The sequence below is a fragment of the Oncorhynchus masou genome, chromosome 29 (assembly GCF_036934945.1).
Source record: "Oncorhynchus masou masou isolate Uvic2021 chromosome 29, UVic_Omas_1.1, whole genome shotgun sequence".
NCBI classification, from domain to species: domain Eukaryota; kingdom Metazoa; phylum Chordata; class Actinopteri; order Salmoniformes; family Salmonidae; genus Oncorhynchus; species Oncorhynchus masou.
This window is the reverse complement of record NC_088240.1, coordinates 27,247,328-27,267,044: the sequence shown is the minus strand read 5'-3', so window position 1 is coordinate 27,267,044 and position 19,717 is coordinate 27,247,328. Positions and strand designations below refer to the sequence as shown.

The 19,717-nt window shown below is 49.6% G+C and overlaps 1 protein-coding gene across 2 annotated transcripts in view; it reads left to right on the top strand.

The window, feature by feature from the left end:
* Positions 1–19,717, top strand: part of LOC135519282 (receptor tyrosine-protein kinase erbB-4-like) — a 540,414-nt gene that overhangs the window by 441,673 nt on the left and 79,024 nt on the right. For both annotated transcript variants that reach the window (XM_064944424.1, XM_064944423.1), the window contains exons 15-16: positions 3,329–3,483; positions 6,854–6,898. In XM_064944424.1, coding sequence (XP_064800496.1) covers positions 3,329–3,483; positions 6,854–6,898 — 200 coding nt within the window. The remainder of the gene's footprint in view (positions 1–3,328; positions 3,484–6,853; positions 6,899–19,717) is intronic.

Sequence of the window (19,717 nt, the reverse complement as noted above, 5' to 3'; positions counted from 1 at the left end):
GAGAGAGAGAGAGAAAGAGAGAGAGATAGAGTAAGTGAGAGATAGAGAGCTAGATAGAGAGAGATATAGTAAGTCAGAGAGTGAGAGAGAGAGAGAGCGAGAGGGAGAGAGAGAGAGAGAAAGAGAGAGATAGGTACACATGATGGGGAAAAGAATGATACAATTACATATTGCGATATTATTTTAGACAGTATTATATTGATTATTTGACTCTGAGAAACTATTTTTTCCCCCGTAACCCTAATGGGCTGTGCCTGTGCCAAAACTCTGGTATTTTTCATCATACAGCTTGTTCTCCATCTTCTTTTTAAATGGTGAGACACTATGTTTTCAGCACTTTCATTACTATTAATGATCAAAAGTCATGTTCTCATGCTTCTCGTCTCTCTGTAGCAGACGTATAAAGAGCAATATGTTTGGAACATCAAATCGCAATAAAATCGCGGTGTCAAATCGCAATACATATAGAATCCTGAGAATCACAATAAATATCGTATCAGTACCTAAGTATTGTGATATCCCTGGCCATCCCCAGCCCTAGCATGTACCATGCTGTTTATACTTATCCAATCCCTTGAGATCTACAGGCAGGGAGGATCGGTTTGCTTAAGTTTGATTTGGCCTACCCTCTACCTCCTTTCTCCCCTCCTCCCCTCATTTCTCCACTAGCCATATGTTGTTCAGATGGGTCCTCTGTCCCAGATGGACTGTCACAGCCTGCTAATTGATTAACGGGCATCTCTCTCTCTCGCTCTCTCTCTCTCTCTGTCTCTCTCTCTCTCCTTGGCATGATATACATGATCTACACTATTGGACGCTAGCTAGCGATACAAGAGAAGTATGTTGGAGAAGCTGGGGGAGCTGTTTGGCTTATTCCTCAGTGTTAAAGCTTGCATGTAGAGGGAAATACACGCCTGTAGTCATATGGTATCTATGTGCATAGGCTCTTACAAAAGGCTCTTATCTCTGTATGAGCTAGCCATTATGTAGCTATGTAATTGACCCTGTAGGTAGTGCCTTTCACTGTAGAGTAATTGTCATTGACACGCCATCATTATTGTATGATTTTGAATTAGGCCCCAAGGTTATACAGGCTGAAGTGGGGTTCTGCAGTATGAGCCCACAGTCATAGTGTCTCAGTTGGACTACTGATCTAGAATCAGTTTTGCCTTTTAGATGTATAATGAATAGACAGTGAGATACTTTATGGATATGGGCCCTGGAGCCAGATGTTTAAAGTATATCACAGTAGGAGTGCTGCTTTAGGATCAGTCTTGCCTAATAAATCACAATGAATAAGATTACATGGACAGGAGGGCCCTGATCCTTGATCAGCACTTATACTTTGAGGCCTTGTCTAACCCCTGCAGTAGATATATGAGGTGTGCTGTGTTGGCCCCAGTATAAATCCCTGGTAATGATGTATCGCTGGTAGCCCGGGAAAGCCTTTTATATGTTATAGGACTGTCTATGGGAGACGACACGTGAATTACCTTTACGACCAGCGAGCTGCTACAGCACAGCACAACGGCTTACACAGGGGGAACACACACACACACACACACACACACACACACACACACACATGCATGGACATTTACACACACACACAGGCATGGACACACACACAGAACACATACAAGACTGCAGCGTTGTGGTGGTCCATGATGCACTGTGTTTGGTTGAGAGATGAGATGGGGTTACCGGCTATAGTAGAGCCTATCACAGGCATGGGTATGAGACTCGTCAAACAACTGATGGAGGACCGGCTTCATTGTGAAATCTATGAAGAGCCTCAATTTGCATATTTATGCCTACACACATCCACACACACACACATCACTCTCACGCCCACTCATACATATGTACACAAAACACCTCCACATACCCATGCATATTTATTTTAGTCTGATCTGTTCTGCACCTTAAGGGCTGTTGTTGCCTGTTGGGCTCCCTCTGTTGCATTTATTGATGCACATGCAGGCCCATACATTGAACTCCCTCCCTCCCCTACACCCACCCCACCCCGTCGCCACTCCCCTGCCTCTTCTAGCCCATATTACCCCCATAAATTGTGTCTGTGCTGATTGTTATGGTCATTGTGTGTGCTGTGATGGATGGTTATTATCTTCGGCCCTGCTTGCTGGTGTTTTATGTGTCTCGTCTTCCCCCCGTCTCCCTCCTTCTTTCGCACCCACGTTCTTCTCTCCTCTACTATCATATCTCTCGTCTCTCTCGCTCTCCCATCTCTCTCTCGCTCCTCCCGTCATCTCTCCCCCTCTAACTATCCCCATCTCTCATCTCTCTCTTTGTCTCTTTCTCTCTCTCTCTCTCTGTTTCCCGCTCTCATCTCTCATCTCTCTCTCTCTCTCTCTCTTTCTCTCTCTCTCTCTCTCTCTCTCTATCCCTCCCTCTCTCATCTCTCTCTTTTTCTTTCTTTCTTTCTTTCTTTTTCTTTCTCTCTCTCTTTCTCTCTCTCTCTCTTTCTCTCTCTCTCTCTCACTCTCTATCCCTCCCTCTCTCATCTCTCATATCTCTCTTTGTCTCTCTTTTTATCTTTCTCTCTCTCTCTCTCTCTCTCTCACTCTCTATCCCTCCCTCTCTCATCTCTCATATCTCTCTTTGTCTCTCTTTTTCTCTTTCTCTTTCTCTCTCTTTTTCTTTCTCTCTCTCTCTCTCTCACTCTCTATCCCTCCCTCTCTCCTCTCATCTCTCTCTTTGTCTCTATCTCTCTAGCTCTCTAACCCCCTCTCTCTTTGTCCCCTGTCTCTGCTTGCTCTCCTCTCTTTCCTAATATTGAGTTGCACCCCCCTCTCCTTTTGCCCTCAGTACAGCATCAATTCGTCAAGGCATGGACTCTTCAAGGTGTCGAAAGTATTCCACAGGGATGCTGGCCCATGTTGACTCCAATGCTTCCCACAGTTGTGTCAAGTTGGATAGATGTCCTTTGGATGGTGGACCGTTCTTGATACACACGGGAAACTGTTGAGCGTGAAAAACACAGCAGCGTTGCAGTTCTTGAAACAAACCGGTGCACCTGAAACCAAACCGGTGCAAACCGGTGCACCTACTATCATACCCCGTTCAAAGGCACTTACATCTTTTGTCTTGCCCATTGACCCTCTGAATGGCACACATACACAATCCATGTCTCAACTGTCTCAAGGCTTAAAAATCCTTCTTTAACATGTCTCCTCCCCTTCTACACTAATTGAAGTAGATGTATTAAGTGACATAAATAAGAGATCATAGATTTGACCTATGTCATGGAAAAGGCAGGTGTTCTTAATGTTTTTACACAGTGTATGTCTCGTTCTCTCTCTCTCAGGGTCCGGATCACTGTGTGAAGTGTCTCCACTTTAAAGATGGTCCTAACTGTGTGGAGAAGTGTCCCGACGGCCTTCAGGGGGCCATCAGCTTCATCTTTAAATATGCCGAGGCCAACAACGAGTGTCATCCCTGTCACTCCAACTGCACGCAGGGGTAAGGTTCACACTGAGTGTATATGTGGGCTTTTGTGTGTGGGGGTTGTGGGTGTGTTTGGGGGGGCGTCGTGAACTGAATTTGTGCTTTTGTTTTTCATTGTGTACTGTGCATTTGGAAAGTATTCAGACCCTTTGACTTTCCCACTTTTTGTTACGTTACAGCCTTATTCTAAAATGGATTCAATTAGTGTTTTTCCTCATCAAATGTACCTTATTTACATAAGTATTCAGACCCTTTGCTATGAGACTCGAAATTGAGCTCAGGTGCATCCGGTTTCCATTGATCATCCTTGAGCTGTTTCTACAACTTGATTGGAGTCCAATTTAATTGATTGGACATGATTTGTAAAGACACACACCAGTGCATGTCAGAGCAAAAACAAAGCCATGAGGTCAAAGAAAGTGTTTGTAGAGCTCCGAGACAGGATTGTGTCAAGGCACCGATCTGGGGAAGGGTACCAAAACATTTCTGCAGCATTGAAGGTCCCAAGAACACAGTGGTCTCCATCATTCTTAAATAGAAGAAGTTTGGAACCACCAAAACTCTTCCTAGAGCTGGCCGCCTGGCCAAACTGAGCAATTGAGGGAGAAGGGCCTTGGTCGTGGAGGTGACCAAGAACCCAGTGACCAAGAACACTCTGACAGAGCTCCAGAGTTCCTCTGTGTAGATGGGAGAAACTTTCAGAAGGACAACAATCTCTGCAGCCCTCCACCAATCAGGCCTTTATGGTAGAGTAGCCAGACGGAAGCCACTCCTCAGTAAAAGGCACATGACAGCCCGCGTTTGCCAAAAGGCACCTAAAGGAATCTCAGACCATGAGAAACAAGATTCTCTGGTCTGATGAAACCAAGATTGAACTCTTTGGCCTGAATCACGTCCTCTCAAGCATCACGTCTGGAGGAAACCTGGCACCATAATTACGGTGAAGCATGGGGGTGGCAGCATCATGCTGTGGAGATGTTTTTCAGCGGCAGGGACTGGGAGACTAGTCAGGATCGAGGGAAAGAATAACAGAGCACAGTACAGAGAGATCCTTGATGAAAACCTGCTCCAGAGAGATCAGGACCTCAGACTGGGGTGAAGGTTCACCTTCCAACAGGACAATAACCCTAAGCACACAGCCAAGACAATGCAGGAGTGGCTTTTGGCACAAGACTCTGAATGTCCTTGAGTGGTCCAGCCAGAGCCTGGACTTGAACCCAATCGAACAACTCTGGAGAGATCTGGAAATAGCTGTACAGCGACGCTCCCCAACCAACCTGACATAGTTTGAGAGGATCTGCAGAGAAGAATAGGAGAAACTCCCCAAACACAGGTGTGCCAAGCTTGTAGCGTCATACCCAAGAAGACTTGATGCTGTAATCGCTGCCAAAGGTACTTCAACAAAGTACTGAGTAAAGGGTCTGAATACTTATGTAAATGTCATATTTCAATGTTTTGTATTTTATACATTTGCAAACAAATCTTAAAACCTGTTTCTGCTTTGTTATTATGGGGTATTGTGTGTATATTGATGAGGATAAAAAAATAAACATTTGGAATAAGGCTGTAACGTAACAACATGTGGAAAAATTCAAGGGGTCCGAATACTTTCCAAAGCACTGTATGTCTGTGTTTTGGCTTTCTGCAGAGTGTGCACGTTTATGTTGTTGTGTGCATGGTTGCGTATCACATCAGCAGTCTGAATGACTAATGACCCTGGGAGGACAGAATACTGTTCATTTACTTCTACATTGTTTGTTTCACTGGCAAGACAAGGGCAGACTAATCCCCATTGTAAAGCCAAGGTCAACATGATAACCAGAGGAAAACAATATCTGTGTCATGCTCTGTTTCATCCACAGTACAACAGCTCTCAGCACAACACACACACACACACACACACACACACACACACACACACACACACACACACACACACACACACACACACACACACACACACACACACACACACACACACACAAACACCTTGCTATGCTCCCCTCGGTGCTGACCCCTTGTAACTCGGTGTTCCCATATCCAGCCAATGTTTATCAGTGTCTCCAGACACACACACACTCACTCACTCACACGTACGCACGCACCCACAGGAACTGCAAAATACCCAGGTGAAAGAGAGAGGCAGAGAGAGAACGAGACAGAGAGAGAGAGAGAAGGGCTGCAAAAGAGATTCCGCTCTCCCTCTGCTCTCTGAGTGCTGTGAAGCCTGCGATGTAATGTTTAGCAGCAGAAGGAAGGAGACAGATATCATTTGGTATTGCAGTCAGTCAGTCCACCGGGCTGGCCCCGCACGTCTTGTGTTCTATTTCCTCGTGACTGGCAGACAGCCAGCTCACAACTCCATCTACCCATAACAACATTGTTACAAAATATAATGGAAATGAGTGTATCTGTGGAAATGCCATCTTGACACTTTGTCAAAATAACTGTTCCCAGGCTGCCCTTCAGTTCAGACACTCAAACAGACTCAGAGATCATCTCTGTTACTCCCCCTCTTCCTCTCCCGCCAAAGTGCTATCAGGGCAATTCGTATTATGCTGTGTGTAAATATGTGACACTACATTTAGTATGATATATTACGTTACGTTAGATTACATTATGAATGGAATAGCGGTCATACAATATCAGATGAATTAGAGGATGTATAGTATCACACGTCTTACCTGGTTGTACAATAGCATACGAATTGGATGGCGTAAGTTGTCATAGTATTATAGTATACTATTATACGTCTTAATCTGAGACCAGGTTGCTTGTTGCGTTGTTGCAACAAAGGAGAATTACGGGGAGAATTTACATTAGTGGTTAGGTGAACTAACGACAAAAGTTATGATAATTTGCGTGAAAGGTTAGGGGAGCTAAAACGGTTAGGTGAATTTACATAGTGGGTTCGGTGAATTGGGTTACGTTTTGAATAAGGATTAGGGAATGGGTTAGCTAAAACGCTACAGTTGTTCACGACGCGACTCGAACATGGATTGCTAGACAGTCTCAGTTTACGCCCAACCTCCCTACTTTCATTTCTATCTAAAGTAACTACAACATTAGTAGGTATCATGCATCTTGGAGGTGCTCAGAAATACATAAAGTATGTTTCGTATGGCTCTGAGCCCAGGCTGCTCCCTCTCCCCTACCCTCTTTACATCAAAGAGCTACACCATCCAGTATCCTGACTCCCTTACGCTCTGATTCTTGTTTCTGTACCCCTTTTTCTCTGTGACTGTCTGTCATCGCTCAGTTCTTTCTGTGGACAGAACATACTGACACTGACACAGGTTTAGGAGCTATAGCACAGATCCAAGACACTGAGACGGACACTGGACTGATTGATTAATTCATTGTTTTGTTTCTCCCTCTCATCTAGGTGTATTGGACCCAGACTGCAGGACTGTATTGGCATGATGGACAGGTAAATGTCTCTTCAAATCCCTACTGTCACTTCCTTTTCTGTCCCAAGGGCAGACTGCCTACACACATAGAGACACAGGTTCAGCTTTCATTCATTAGCAATTTGTAAGTACAAATGCATACATTGGAATGGATCTTCGATGAGCACACAATAGTAAAGAAGATAAGATACCCTCGCCAACAAACACTGGTTGAAGTAACGGCATAACAACCAACTATGCTTATATTTACCCAAAATATATGTTCCCACAACTGAAGTTAGCTAGAAAGTAAGGAGGAGAAGAAGAGAAGAGAGCGAGAGAGAGAGACATAGACAGAGAGAGACAGACATAGAGAGAGACAAAGAGAGAGACAGAGAGAGACGGAGAGAGACCGAGACCGAGAGGGAGAGAGAGGAGCAGGCAGGTAGTGTGAATAATGTTTAGCTCTGAGGCAAAAAGTGTGTGCATGTTTGTGTGTGCGTGTGTGTGAATCCGTGTGTGTGTCCCTGCACGGGCTTGTGTTTTACTCTGCTCTTGATAAATTGGTAGCGCTTTGCTTTTGTTCTCGTGGGGAAAAGGAAGAAAACGCCACTAACCGTTCCAAGCAAATGGATTTACGATTTCATGACAGACAGTTTGTTTCTGGGGGGAGGAGATGGGGTGTATGGGGGAGGAGGAGGGGGCAACACATGAGAGAAGGGAGTGTGGCGAGAGGAAATGAACAAGGAGGACAGAAAAGACAAGAGGAAGGGGACAGTAACACAGAAGTTATAAAGACCCAATGGAACAGTATCCCCCTCTAGGATAATGTCCAGAAATAAACAGCACAGCAGAAGGATGCCATATTGGCTTACAACACAGACCCAAACAAAGGCCTAGTGAAAAACAGTTTGCGAAGCCTCCTGATCTGAAGGCTGAGCTGAAGGAAGCTATGTATGGGCAGAGAGAGAAGGGGCAGTAATGACTGCTAATTTACTACAAGCTGGAGCCAGGGAAAGGATTGGATCCCAAATGGTAACCCATTCCCTATATAGAGCACTACTTTTGACCAGAGCCCTAGTGGCACTAGGAAATAGGTTGCCATTTGAGACGCAGACAGAGCATGCCACAGCCTGGGTCTCACTCTCCATTGATCCATTGCTCATCTATCTGAGGCGGTCTGGGGAGACTGTTGTGGTGATCTGATAGTGAGGGAGACGCTTTGGGGTGAGGAGGAGTGGAGAGGGGGTGACGCAGGGTGAAGAGGGGTGGAGAGGGGGTGACGCAGGGTGGAGAGGGGTGGAGAGGGGGTGATGCAGGGTGAAGAGGGGTGGAGAAGGGGTGACGCAGGGTGAAGAGGGGTGGAGAGGGGGTGACGCAGGGTGAAGAGGGGTGGAGAGGGGTTGACGCAGGGTGAAGAAGGGTGGAGAGGGGGTGACGCAGGGTGAAGAGGGGTGGAGAGGGGTTGACGCAGGGTGAAGAAGGGTGGAGAGGGGGTGACGCAGGGTGAAGAGGGGTGGAGAGGGGTGACGCAGGGTGAAGAGGGGTGGAGAGGGGTTGACGCAGGGTGAAGAAGGGTGGAGAGGGGGTGACGCAGGGTGAAGAGGGGTGGAGAGGGGTTGACGCAGGGTGAAGAGGGGTGGAGAGGGGGTGACGCAGGGTGAAGAGGGGTGGAGAAGGGATGACGCAGGGTGAAGAGGGGTGGAGAGGGGGTGACGCATGGTGAAGAGGGGTGGAGAGGGGTGACGCAGGGTGAATAGGGGTGGAGAGGGGGTGACGCAGGGTGAAGAGGGGTGGAAAGGGGTGACGCAGGGTGGAGAGGGGGTGACGCAGGGTGGAGAGGGAGTGATGCAGGGTGAAGAGGGTGGAGAGGGGTTGACGCAGGGTGGAGAGGGGTAGACGCAGGGTGAAGAGGGGTGGAGAGGGGGTGACACAGGTTGAAGAGGCGTGGAGAGGGGGTGAAGCAGGGTGAAGAGGGGTGGAGAGGGGGTGACGCAGGGTGAAGAGGGGTGGAGAGGGGTAGACGCAGGGTGAAGAGGGGTGGAAAGGGGGTGACGCAGGGTGAAGAGGGGTGGAGAGGGGGTGACGCAGTGTGAAGAGGGGTGACGCAGGGTGAAGAGGGGTGGAGAGGGGGTGACGCAGGGAGAAGAGGGGTGGAGAGGGGGTGACGCAGGGTGAAGAGGGGGGGAGAGGGGGTGACGCGGGGTGAAGAGGGGTGACGCAGGGTGAAGTGGGGTGACGCAGGGTGAAGAGGGGTGGAGAGGGGGTGACGCAGGGTGAAGAGGGGTGAAGCAGGGTGAAGAGGGGTGGAGAGGGGGTGACGCATGGTGAAGAGGGGTGGAGATGGGGTGACGCAGGGTGAAGAGGGGTGGAAAGGGGTAGAGGCAGGGTGAAGAGGGGTGGAGAGGGGGTGACGCAGGGTGAAGCAGGGTGGAGAGGGGTGACGCAGGGTGAAGAGGGGCGGAGAGGGGTAGACGCAGGGTGAAGAGGGGTGGAGAGGGGGTGACGCAGGGTGAAGAGGGGTGGAGAGGGGGTGACGCAGGGTGAAGAGGGGTGGAGAGGGGGTGACACAGGGTGAAGAGGGGTGGAGAGGGAGTGACGCAGGGTGAAGAGGAGTGGAGAGGGGGTGACGCAGGGTGAAGAGGGGTGGAGAGGGGGTGACGCAGGGTGAAGAGGGGTGGAGAGGTGGTGACACAGGGTGAAGAGGGGTGGAGAGGGAGTGACGCAGGGTGAAGAGGAGTGGAGAGGGGGTGACGCAGGGTGAAGAGGGGTGGAGAGGGGGTGACGCAGGGTGAAGAGGGGCGGAGAGGGGGTGAAGCAGGGTGAAGAGGGGTAGAGAGGGGGTGATGCAGGGTGAATAGGGGTGGAGAGGGGGTGAAGAGGGGTGGAGAGGGGGTGACACAGGTTGAAGAGGCGTGGAGAGGGGGTGAAGCAGGGTGAAGAGGGGTGGAGAGGGGGTGACGCAGGGTGAAGAGGGGTGGAGAGGGGTAGACGCAGGGTGAAGAGGGGTGGAAAGGGGGTGACGCAGGGTGAAGAGGGGTGGAGAGGGGTGACGCAGTGTGAAGAGGGGTGACGCAGGGTGAAGAGGGGTGGAGAGGGGGTGACGCAGGGAGAAGAGGGGTGGAGAGGGGGTGACGCAGGGTGAAGAGGGGGGGAGAGGGGGTGACGCGGGGTGAAGAGGGGTGACGCAGGGTGAAGTGGGGTGACGCAGGGTGAAGAGGGGGGGAGAGGGGGTGACGCAGGGTGAAGAGGGGTGAAGCAGGGTGAAGAGGGGGTGGAGAGGGGGTGACGCATGGTGAAGAGGGGTGGAGAGGGGGTGACGCAGGGTGAAGAGGGGTGGAAAGGGGTAGAGGCAGGGTGAAGAGGGGTGGAGAGGGGGTGACGCAGGGTGAAGCAGGGTGGAGAGGGGTGACGCAGGGTGAAGAGGGGCGGAGAGGGGTAGACGCAGGGTGAAGAGGGGTGGAGAGGGGGTGACGCAGGGTGAAGAGGGGTGGAGAGGAGGTGACGCAGGGTGAAGAGGGGTGGAGAGGGGGTGACACAGGGTGAAGAGGGGTGGAGAGGGAGTGACGCAGGGTGAAGAGGAGTGGAGAGGGGTGACGCAGGGTGAAGAGGGGTGGAGAGGGGGTGACGCAGGGTGAAGAGGGGTGGAGAGGTGGTGACACAGGGTGAAGAGGGGTGGAGAGGGAGTGACGCAGGGTGAAGAGGAGTGGAGAGGGGGTGACGCAGGGTGAAGAGGGGGTGGAGAGGGGGTGACGCAGGGTGAAGAGGGGCGGAGAGGGGGTGAAGCAGGGTGAAGAGGGGTAGAGAGGGGGTGATGCAGGGTGAATAGGGGTGGAGAGGGGGTGAAGAGGGGTGGAGAGGGGGTGAAGAGGGATGGAGAGGGGGTGAAGAGGGGTGGAGAGGGGGTGACGCAGGGTGGAGAGGGGGTGACGCAGGGTGAAGAGGGGTGGAGAGGGGGTGACGCAGGGTGAAGAGGGGTGGAGAGGGGTAGAGGCAGGGTGAAGAGGGGTGGAGAGGGGTAGACGCAGGGTGGAGAGGGGGTGACGCAGGGTGAAGCAGGGTGGAGAGGGGTGACGCAGGGTGAAGAGGGGCGGAGAGGGGTAGAGGCAGGGTGAAGAGGGGTGGAGAGGGGGTGACGCAGGGTGAAGAGGGGTGGAGAGGGGGTGACGCAGGGTGAAGAGGGGGTGGAGAGGGGTTGACGCAGGTTAAGAGGGGTGGAAAGGGGGTGACGCAGGGTGAAGAGGGGTGGAGAGGGGGTGACGCAGGGTGAAGAGGGGTGGAGAGGGGGTGACGCAGGGTGAAGAGGGGTGGAGAGGGGGAGACGCAGGGTGAAGAGGGGTGGAGAGGGGTTGACGCAGGGTGTAGAGGGGTGGAGAGGGGGTGACACAGGGTGAAGAGGGGTGGAGAGGGAGTGACGCAGGGTGAAGAGGAGTGGAGAGGGGGTGACGCAGGGTGAAGAGGGGTAAAGAGGGGGTGACACAGGGTGAAGAGGGGTGGAGAGGGGGTGACGCAGGGTGAAGAGTGGCGGAGAGGGGGTGAAGCAGGGTGAAGAGGGGTAGAGAGGGGGTGATGCAGGGTGAATAGGGGTGGAGAGGGGGTGAAGAGGGGTGGAGAGGGGTGAAGAGGGATGGAGAGGGGGTGAAAAGGGGTGGAGAGGGGGTGACGCAGGGTGGAGAGGGGGTGACGCAGGGTGAAGAGGGGTGAAGAGGGGTGGAGAGGGGGTGAAGAGGGTTGGAGAGGGGGTGAAGCAGGGTGAAGAGGGGTGGAGAGGGGGTGAAGAGGAGGTGACGCAGGGTGAAGAGGGGTGGAGAGGGGGTGACGCAGGGTGAAGAGGGGTGGAGAGGGGTTGACGCAGGGTGAAGAGGGGTGGAGAGGGGGTGACGCAGGGTGAAGAGGGGTGGAGAGTGGTTGATGCAGGGTGAAGAGGGGTGGAGAGGAGTGACGCAGGGTGAAGAGGGGTGGAGAGGGGGTGACGCAGGGTGAAGAGGGGTTGACGCAGGGTGAGGAACGTGCTACTAGACTGATAAAGGCTGTCAGGGGAAAAACCTTCATACATATGTTGACAGCAGAGTAACAGAATACACTGATAGTACTTTGGGGCATGCCAGTTTGGTAAAGTGGCTTTTTAACATTATTTTACAGAGGCTATGGTTTAACTGAGCAGAATAGCTAGGCAGCTTATAGCTGCTCGGGGCCAATGTTGAGACTACAAAGCCTCTCAACGCTCAGACAGACATATACATTCAGTTCTACAGCTTATCTGACATTGTGTCAACCGCTGTGTGAGGCTCACATAATAGAGACTAGAGTTACTGTCATCTGCACTGTCTGACACCCTCTGGACTTTCACCCTCTCTCACACACACACACTCACAGTCTTGTACAGCTAACCTTGAGGGGACACAATTCTAAATCCTATTTTCCTAACCCCTAACCCTAGCCCTAACCCGTACTCTTAACCTCACACTAACCTTAACCTTAACCTAATAACCTAACCTTAACCAAAATCATCAGAGAATTCTATACCTCCACCATAACCTCAAAACAGAACACCACACTAGAAGAAAGACAAGCCCGAGCTAAAGTAAGGAAACACAAACATAGAACCAGAAAACCAGCAAACAAAGGCTCAAAGATCATTATTATGGACAACCAAGATTACCTCTCTGCAGCCCACCGACAACTCTCTAGTACACAACATTATACTCCTATCCCTGCTTCTACACAGATCCAGACACAAATAAAAATCAGACAGATAATATCAGATCTCTATGGATAGAAATACATTACACATAGACAAAAGGAATATCTAGATGGACCAGAATTACCCAGACAGAGACTCTTCTATTTCCGTCCTAAGATCCACCAAACACCAGATACATGGACAGTCCCTTTTGAGATCCTGAAGGGAAAAACTATTGTGTCAGACTGTGGGAGTGTGTCCTCGCCAGCAGTTAAATTCATTGACTCCCTCCTCACTCCCATCTCACAAAATCACCCTAGCTACCTTAAGTACACATACCATTTCATAGACACACTTCACACCATTCCAGTCCCAGCACATGTATACCTATTCACTCTAGATGTAGATTATCTCTACACCAACATAGATATCTTGTCAGGTTTGACAGCAGTGGAATCTACACTCCGGAGATATCCAGATCCATATAGACCAGACTCACACCTCCTACAGCTTCTAGAACTTGGCTAAAGAAACAATGATTTCACATTTAATAATAAACACGACAGTACGTACAGATTTATGGGATGGCGATAGGTAAAAAGTTCACCACAGCCTATGCTAATATTGATATGGCAGATTGGGAGTTGAGAGTCCTGGCCAAAGGACCTAGAGAGTCCTGGCCAAAGGACCTAGAGAGTCCTGGCCAAAGGACCTAGAGAGTCCTGGCCAAAGGCCCTAGAGCAGGGGTGTCAAAGTCAAATGGACGGAGGGCCAAATAAAAAATTTAGCTACAAGCCGAGGGCCGGACTGTTCGAATGTTCATTGAAAAATTTTTAAATGACGCATATAGTCTAGTGAACCTAATTGAACCTACTGAAAACCTAACAAATATATTCCAATATGATCAGATAAATAAAGCAATATTTTCTTATGGCTCTGTCAGTAATCTTTAATTTTCAACAGACACAAAAGACAAATTTCCTTTATATAAAAATCCCCATAACATGAACATTAAATGAAAGAAACCGGTATTCAAGGCACCATCAGTAGCCTATATTTTCTATTTTAGCAAAAGTGGGCTAAATTTACTTCAAAGAAAAAAACAATAATAGCAATTTTCTATCATCCACTCAACTGAAATATTTTTAAAATATAATTGGATTGAAATACAATAAAATAAAGTGCAAAAATCTATTAATCAAAAACAACACTTTGTTTAAGGAGAAGTAACATGCAGTGAAAACAAATATTAAACTTTAACTTTTAAACTTGAACTGAGTAAAAACTCTAAATATGTGATTGCACAGTAATGTTCACTTGTTTGAGGTTGAGGGTGATACTTGGTGGTGTCCCATCTTTTCCACAAGTTCATCAATGTTCGGGGTAAGGCTCTGAGCTGAGGAAATCCTCAGAATTGAGTGGAGGTGTTCAGCAGTAAGTCGACTTCTGTGTGATGTTTTGTTCAGGTTCATCAAAGAAAAAGTTGTTCACACAGGTATGTGCTGCCAAACATAGACAACGTTTGAGCAGCCTGGATGCGCAGCTGGGGCATTGTGTCGGGAGGAAACGGGCGAACTCCGCAGCACCCACTGCCGCATATTTTGCCCTCAGTGCATCATTGCATTGGAGGTCAATCAACTCCATTTGGAGGTTTGGTGGTGAGCTTTCCACGTCAACAGCAAATGGGTTACCGAGCAGTTCCAACCTGCTTTTTTGTGCTTCAAAGTCAGCAAATCGGCGTCGAAAGTCAGCGGCAAGCATACCTATTTTATCAGCCAACTGTGCGCTCGGGAACGCACTGGTAGAGAGCTTCTCTTTCATGGTCTGGCAGCTGGGAAAGTGGCTCAAATTTTCTTTCCGCATCTGCGTCTCCCACAGAGTCAGTTTGGTTTTAAATGCCTTCACTGTACTGTACATATCAGAGATGACATGATCCCGACCCTGCAGCTGCAAGTTCATTGCATTCAGATGACTCGTAATGTCACACAGAAAAGCCATTTCACACAGAAACATTTCGTCTCGGAGTTGTGTTGTGTCTTTCCCTTTGCTGTCCAAGAACAGACAAATCTCCTCACGAAGCTCGAAACATCTTTGAAGCACCTTTCCCTGGCTTAGCCATCGCACCTCTGTGTGATAAGGCAAATCACCATGCTCCGTTTCTAACTCCGTCAGAAATGCCTTGAACTGGCGGTGATTCAAACCTTTGGCTCTGATAAAGTTAACTGTGCGCGTGATGATGCTCATTACATGCTCCATTTTCAAGGCTTTACCGCACAACGCTTCCTGGTGTATGATACAATGATAAGCTGTCAGCTCACCTGTCGCGTTTTCCTCTTGCATCTTTTCCCGTATCTTCGCCACCAGTCCGCTCCTGTGTCCACACATCGCAGGTGCTCCGTCGGTTGTCAAACCCACGAGTTTTTCCCAAGGCAGCTCCATCTCATTTACACATCTTGACACCTCTTCATACAAATCATGCCCCGTAGTTGTGCCATGCATAGGACGTAAAGCCAAAAACTCCTCTGTCACGCTTAGGCTGGAGTCCACTCCGCGGATGAAAATTGACAACTGGGCAATGTCAGAAATGTCGGTGCTCTCATCCACAGCCAAGGAATATGCAATGAAATCTTTTCCCTTTTTCACAAGCTGCTCTTTTAGATTGATGGACAACTGGTCTACTCTCTCGGCAATGGTGTTTCTGCTCAGACTCACATTTAAAAAGAGTTGCCTTTTTTCTGGGCAAACTTCGTCACAAACTTTAATCATGCAGTTTTTGATGAAATCCCCCTCCGTAAATGGCCGGGCTGATTTAGCGATCTCTTCTGCCAAAATAAAACTGGCCTTGACAGCAGCCTGGCCTTGTGATTTGGCTTTTTTGAACAGAGCCTGTCGAGATTTGAGGCCTCGTTTTAATTCCTCTGCCTTTTGTAGCCTTTGTTCCATGTCCATATTCTTGTTTTTGTCCGCGTGTTTCGTTTCATAATGTCGTCTCAGATTATACTCTTTCAGTACCGCCACACTTTCTCCACACAGAAGACACACAGGTTTTCCAGCTACCTCCGTGAACATATACTCCGACTCCCACCTTGTTTGAAACCCCGGTTCTCAGTGTCCACCTTCCGTTTTGCCATTTTTGATGGGTATCTGAAAGTTAATTTTACTGTGATGCTGACGACTGCTGTGCCAATAAATATTGAAATGAAGCAGCCTACTGCTAGGTGCGTCACCGTTGCATTGTGGGAAATGTAGTATTGGTGCGTGTAAAAGATCTGCGGGCTGCCGGCTTGCTGCGGTCTGCGGGCCGGTTCTAATAATAAATCAAGATCATCCCAGGGGCCGTAAAAAACCTTCTCGCGGGCCGGATGTGGCCCGCGGGCCTTGACTCTGACATATGTGCCCTAGAGAGTCCTGGCCAAAGGCCCTAGAGAGTCCTGGCCAAAGGCCCTAGAGAGTCCTGGCCAAAGGACCTAGAGAGTCCTGGCCAAAGGACCTAGAGAGTCCTGGCCAAAGGACCTAGAGAGTCCTGGCCAAAGGACCTAGAGAGTCCTGGCCAAAGGACCTAGAGAGTCCTGGCCAAAGGCCCATTGCGTCCCATGTTTTATAGACGATACCTGGATGATATGTGTGTGTGGGAACATGATCTGGTACATTTCACAACATTCATTGAAATACTCAATAACCATCATCCTACCATATCAGTTAAATGTGTCATCCACCCACATACAATCAATTTTTTATTCCAGATACTGACACGCACATAGTCTCTTTACAAACAAAGTATATTTCAAGGACACAGACACACATGCCCTACTCCACAATTCCTTTTATCACCCAAAACATCCATTCACGGGCATTGTCAAATCACAACTCATTAGATTCCATAGACTATGTACACAACAGAAAGACTTTCATTCACCCACACAGACCCTATTTAGTGCACTGGGGAAGAGGGGATACTCAGAGCGGTCACTGAGGTGCATAAAGGAAAACACACTGGCAGGCCTCATCCAGAACAGAATGTTTGATCCTCCCAACCCTAACACATTGGCAGGCCTCATCCAGAACAGAATGTTTGATCCCCCCAACCCTAACACACTGGCAGGCCTCATCCAGAACAGAATGTTTGATCCCCCAACCCTAACACATTGGCAGGCCTCATCCAGAACAGAATGTTTGATTTCCCCCCAACCCTAACACACTGACAGGCCTCATCCAGAACAGAATGTTTGATCCCCCCAACCCTAACACATTGGCAGGCCTCCTCATCCAGAACAGAATGTTTGATCCCCCCAACCCTAACACACTGGCAGGCCTCACCCAGAACAGAATGTTTGATCCCCCCAACCCTAACACATTGGCAGGCCTCATCCAGAACAGAATGTTTGATCCCCCCAACCCTAACACACTGGCAGGCCTCACCCAGAACATAATGTTTGATCCCCCCAACCCTAACACATTGGCAGGCCTCATCCAGGACAGAATGTTTGATCCCCCCAACCCTAACACACTGGCAGGCCTCACCCAGAACAGAATGTTTGATCCCCCAACCCTAACACATTGGCAGGCCTCATCCAGAACAGAATGTTTGATCCCCCCAACCCTAACACACTGGCAGGCCTCATCCAGAACAGAATGTTAACCCCCCACCCAACCCTAACACACTGGCAGGCCTTATCCAGAACAGAATGTTTGATCCCCCAACCCTAGCACACTAGAAGGCCTCATCCAAAACAGAATGTTTGATCTCCCCCAACCCTAACACACTGGCAGGCCTCATCCAGAACAGAATGTTTGATCCCCCAACCCTAACACACTGGCAGGCCTCATCCAGAACATAATGTTTGATCCCCCAACCCTAACACACTGGCAGGCCTCATCCAGAACAGAATGTTTGATCCCCCAACCCTAACACACTGGCAGGCCTCATCCAGAACAGAATGTTTGATCCCCCAACCCTAACACACTGGCAGGCCTCACCCAGGACAGAATGTTTGATCCCCCAACCCTAACACACTAGCAGGCCTCATCCAGAACAGAATGTTTGATCTCCCCCAACCCTAACACACTGGCAGGCCTCATCCAGAACAGAATGTTTGATCCCCCAACCCTAACACATTGGCAGGCCTCATCTAGAACAGAATGTTTGATCCTCCCAACCCTAACACATTGGCAGGCCTCATCCAGAACAGAATGTTTGATCCCCCCCAACCCTAACACACTGGCAGGCCTCACCCAGGACAGAATGTTTGATCCCCCAACCCTAACACACCGGCAGGCCTCACCCAGAACATAATGTTTGATCCTCCCAACCCTAACACACTGGCAGGCCTCATCCAGAACAGAATGCTTGATCCCCCCAACCCTAACACACTGGCAGGCCTCACCCAGAACATAATGTTTGATCCCCCCAACCCTAACACATTGGCATGCCTCATCCAGGACAGAATGTTTGATCCCCCCAACCCTAACACACTGGCAGGCCTCACCCAGAACAGAATGTTTGATCCCACCCAACCCTAACACATTGGCAGGCCTCATCCAGAACAGAATGTTTGATCCTCCCACCAACCCTAACACACTGGCAGGCATCATCCAGAACAGAATGTTTGATCCCCCAACCCTAACACACTAGCAGGCCTCATCAAGAACAGAATGTTTGATCTCCCCCAACCCTAACACACTGGCAGGCCTAATCCAGAACAGAATGTTTGATCCCCCAACCCTAACACACTAGCAGGCCTCATCCAGAACAGAATGTTTGATCTCCCCCAACCCTTACACACTGGCAGGCCTCATCCAGAACAGAATGTTTGATCCCCCAACCCTAACACATTGGCAGGCCTCATCCAGAACAGAATGTTTGATCCTCCCAACCCTAACACACTGGCAGGCCTCATCCAGAACAGAATGTTTGATCCTCCCAACCTTAACACACTGGCAGGCCTCATCCAGAACAGAATGTTTGATCCCCCCAACCCTAACACACTGGCAGGCCTCACCCAGAACATAATGTTTGATCCCCCAACCCTAACACATTGGCACGCCTCATCCAGGACAGAATGTTTGATCCCCCCAACCCTAACACACTGGCAGGCCTCATCCAGAACAGAATGTTTGATCCCCCCAACCCACATTGGCAGGCCTCACCCAGAACAGAATGTTTGATCCCCCCCAACCCTAACACACTGGCAGGCCTCATCCAGAACAGAATGTTTGATCCCCCAACCCTAACACACTGGCAGGCCTCATCCAGAACATAATGTTTGATCCCCCAACCCTAACACACTGGCAGGCCTCATCCAGAACAGAATGTTTGATCCCCCAACCTTAACACACTGGCAGTCCTCACCCAGAACAGAATGTTTGATCCCACAACAATAACACATTTGCAGTCCTCACCCAGAACAGAATGCTTGATCCCCCCAACCCTAACACACTGGCAGTCCTCACCCAGAACAGAATGTTTAACCCCCCCCCCAACCCTAACACATTGGCAGGCTTCACCCAGAACAGAATACTTGATCCCCCTAACTTTAACCCCAACCTTAACCCCAAACCTAACCCCAACCCTGACCCTAACCTTAACCCCAACCCTAACCCCAACCCCAACCCTAATCCCAAACCAAACCCCAATCCTAACCTTAACCCCAACCATAACCTTAACCCTGCAGAACTCTGGACCAGGCACTGACTCCTGACCTGGACAAACAGCCCACACCTAACCCTTAACCCTTTCCTGATTCTGGGTCCGTATCTCTATCCCCACCATCCTATCCCTGTCCTCCACCCCCAGACCTTTCCCAGGCCCCGGGTTCCTATCCCCCCAACAGATACAGAACCACAGATTATACCCCCCATCAGCACCTTCTCAGACATAAGCAGACTCCTTCATTCCAGACTCAAAGCCGCATTCACCCAAACACAATGTACATTCCCCCCCACTCCAGGGATTCCAACCTATATCAGCATTCTGCAGAAACCCCAACCTAAGGGATATTTTAGTCTATGCAACATTTTCCAATAAACCCACACCTAAACCACCTACTGAACAACAGTACTATCGACAACTTCCACCCATTCACAATCCACATGCACAAAGCTCCAGTCCTGTCCCACAACTCATGACCAATCAGAGCACCAACATGATCTATGCCATAACATGCACATTATGCCGCAA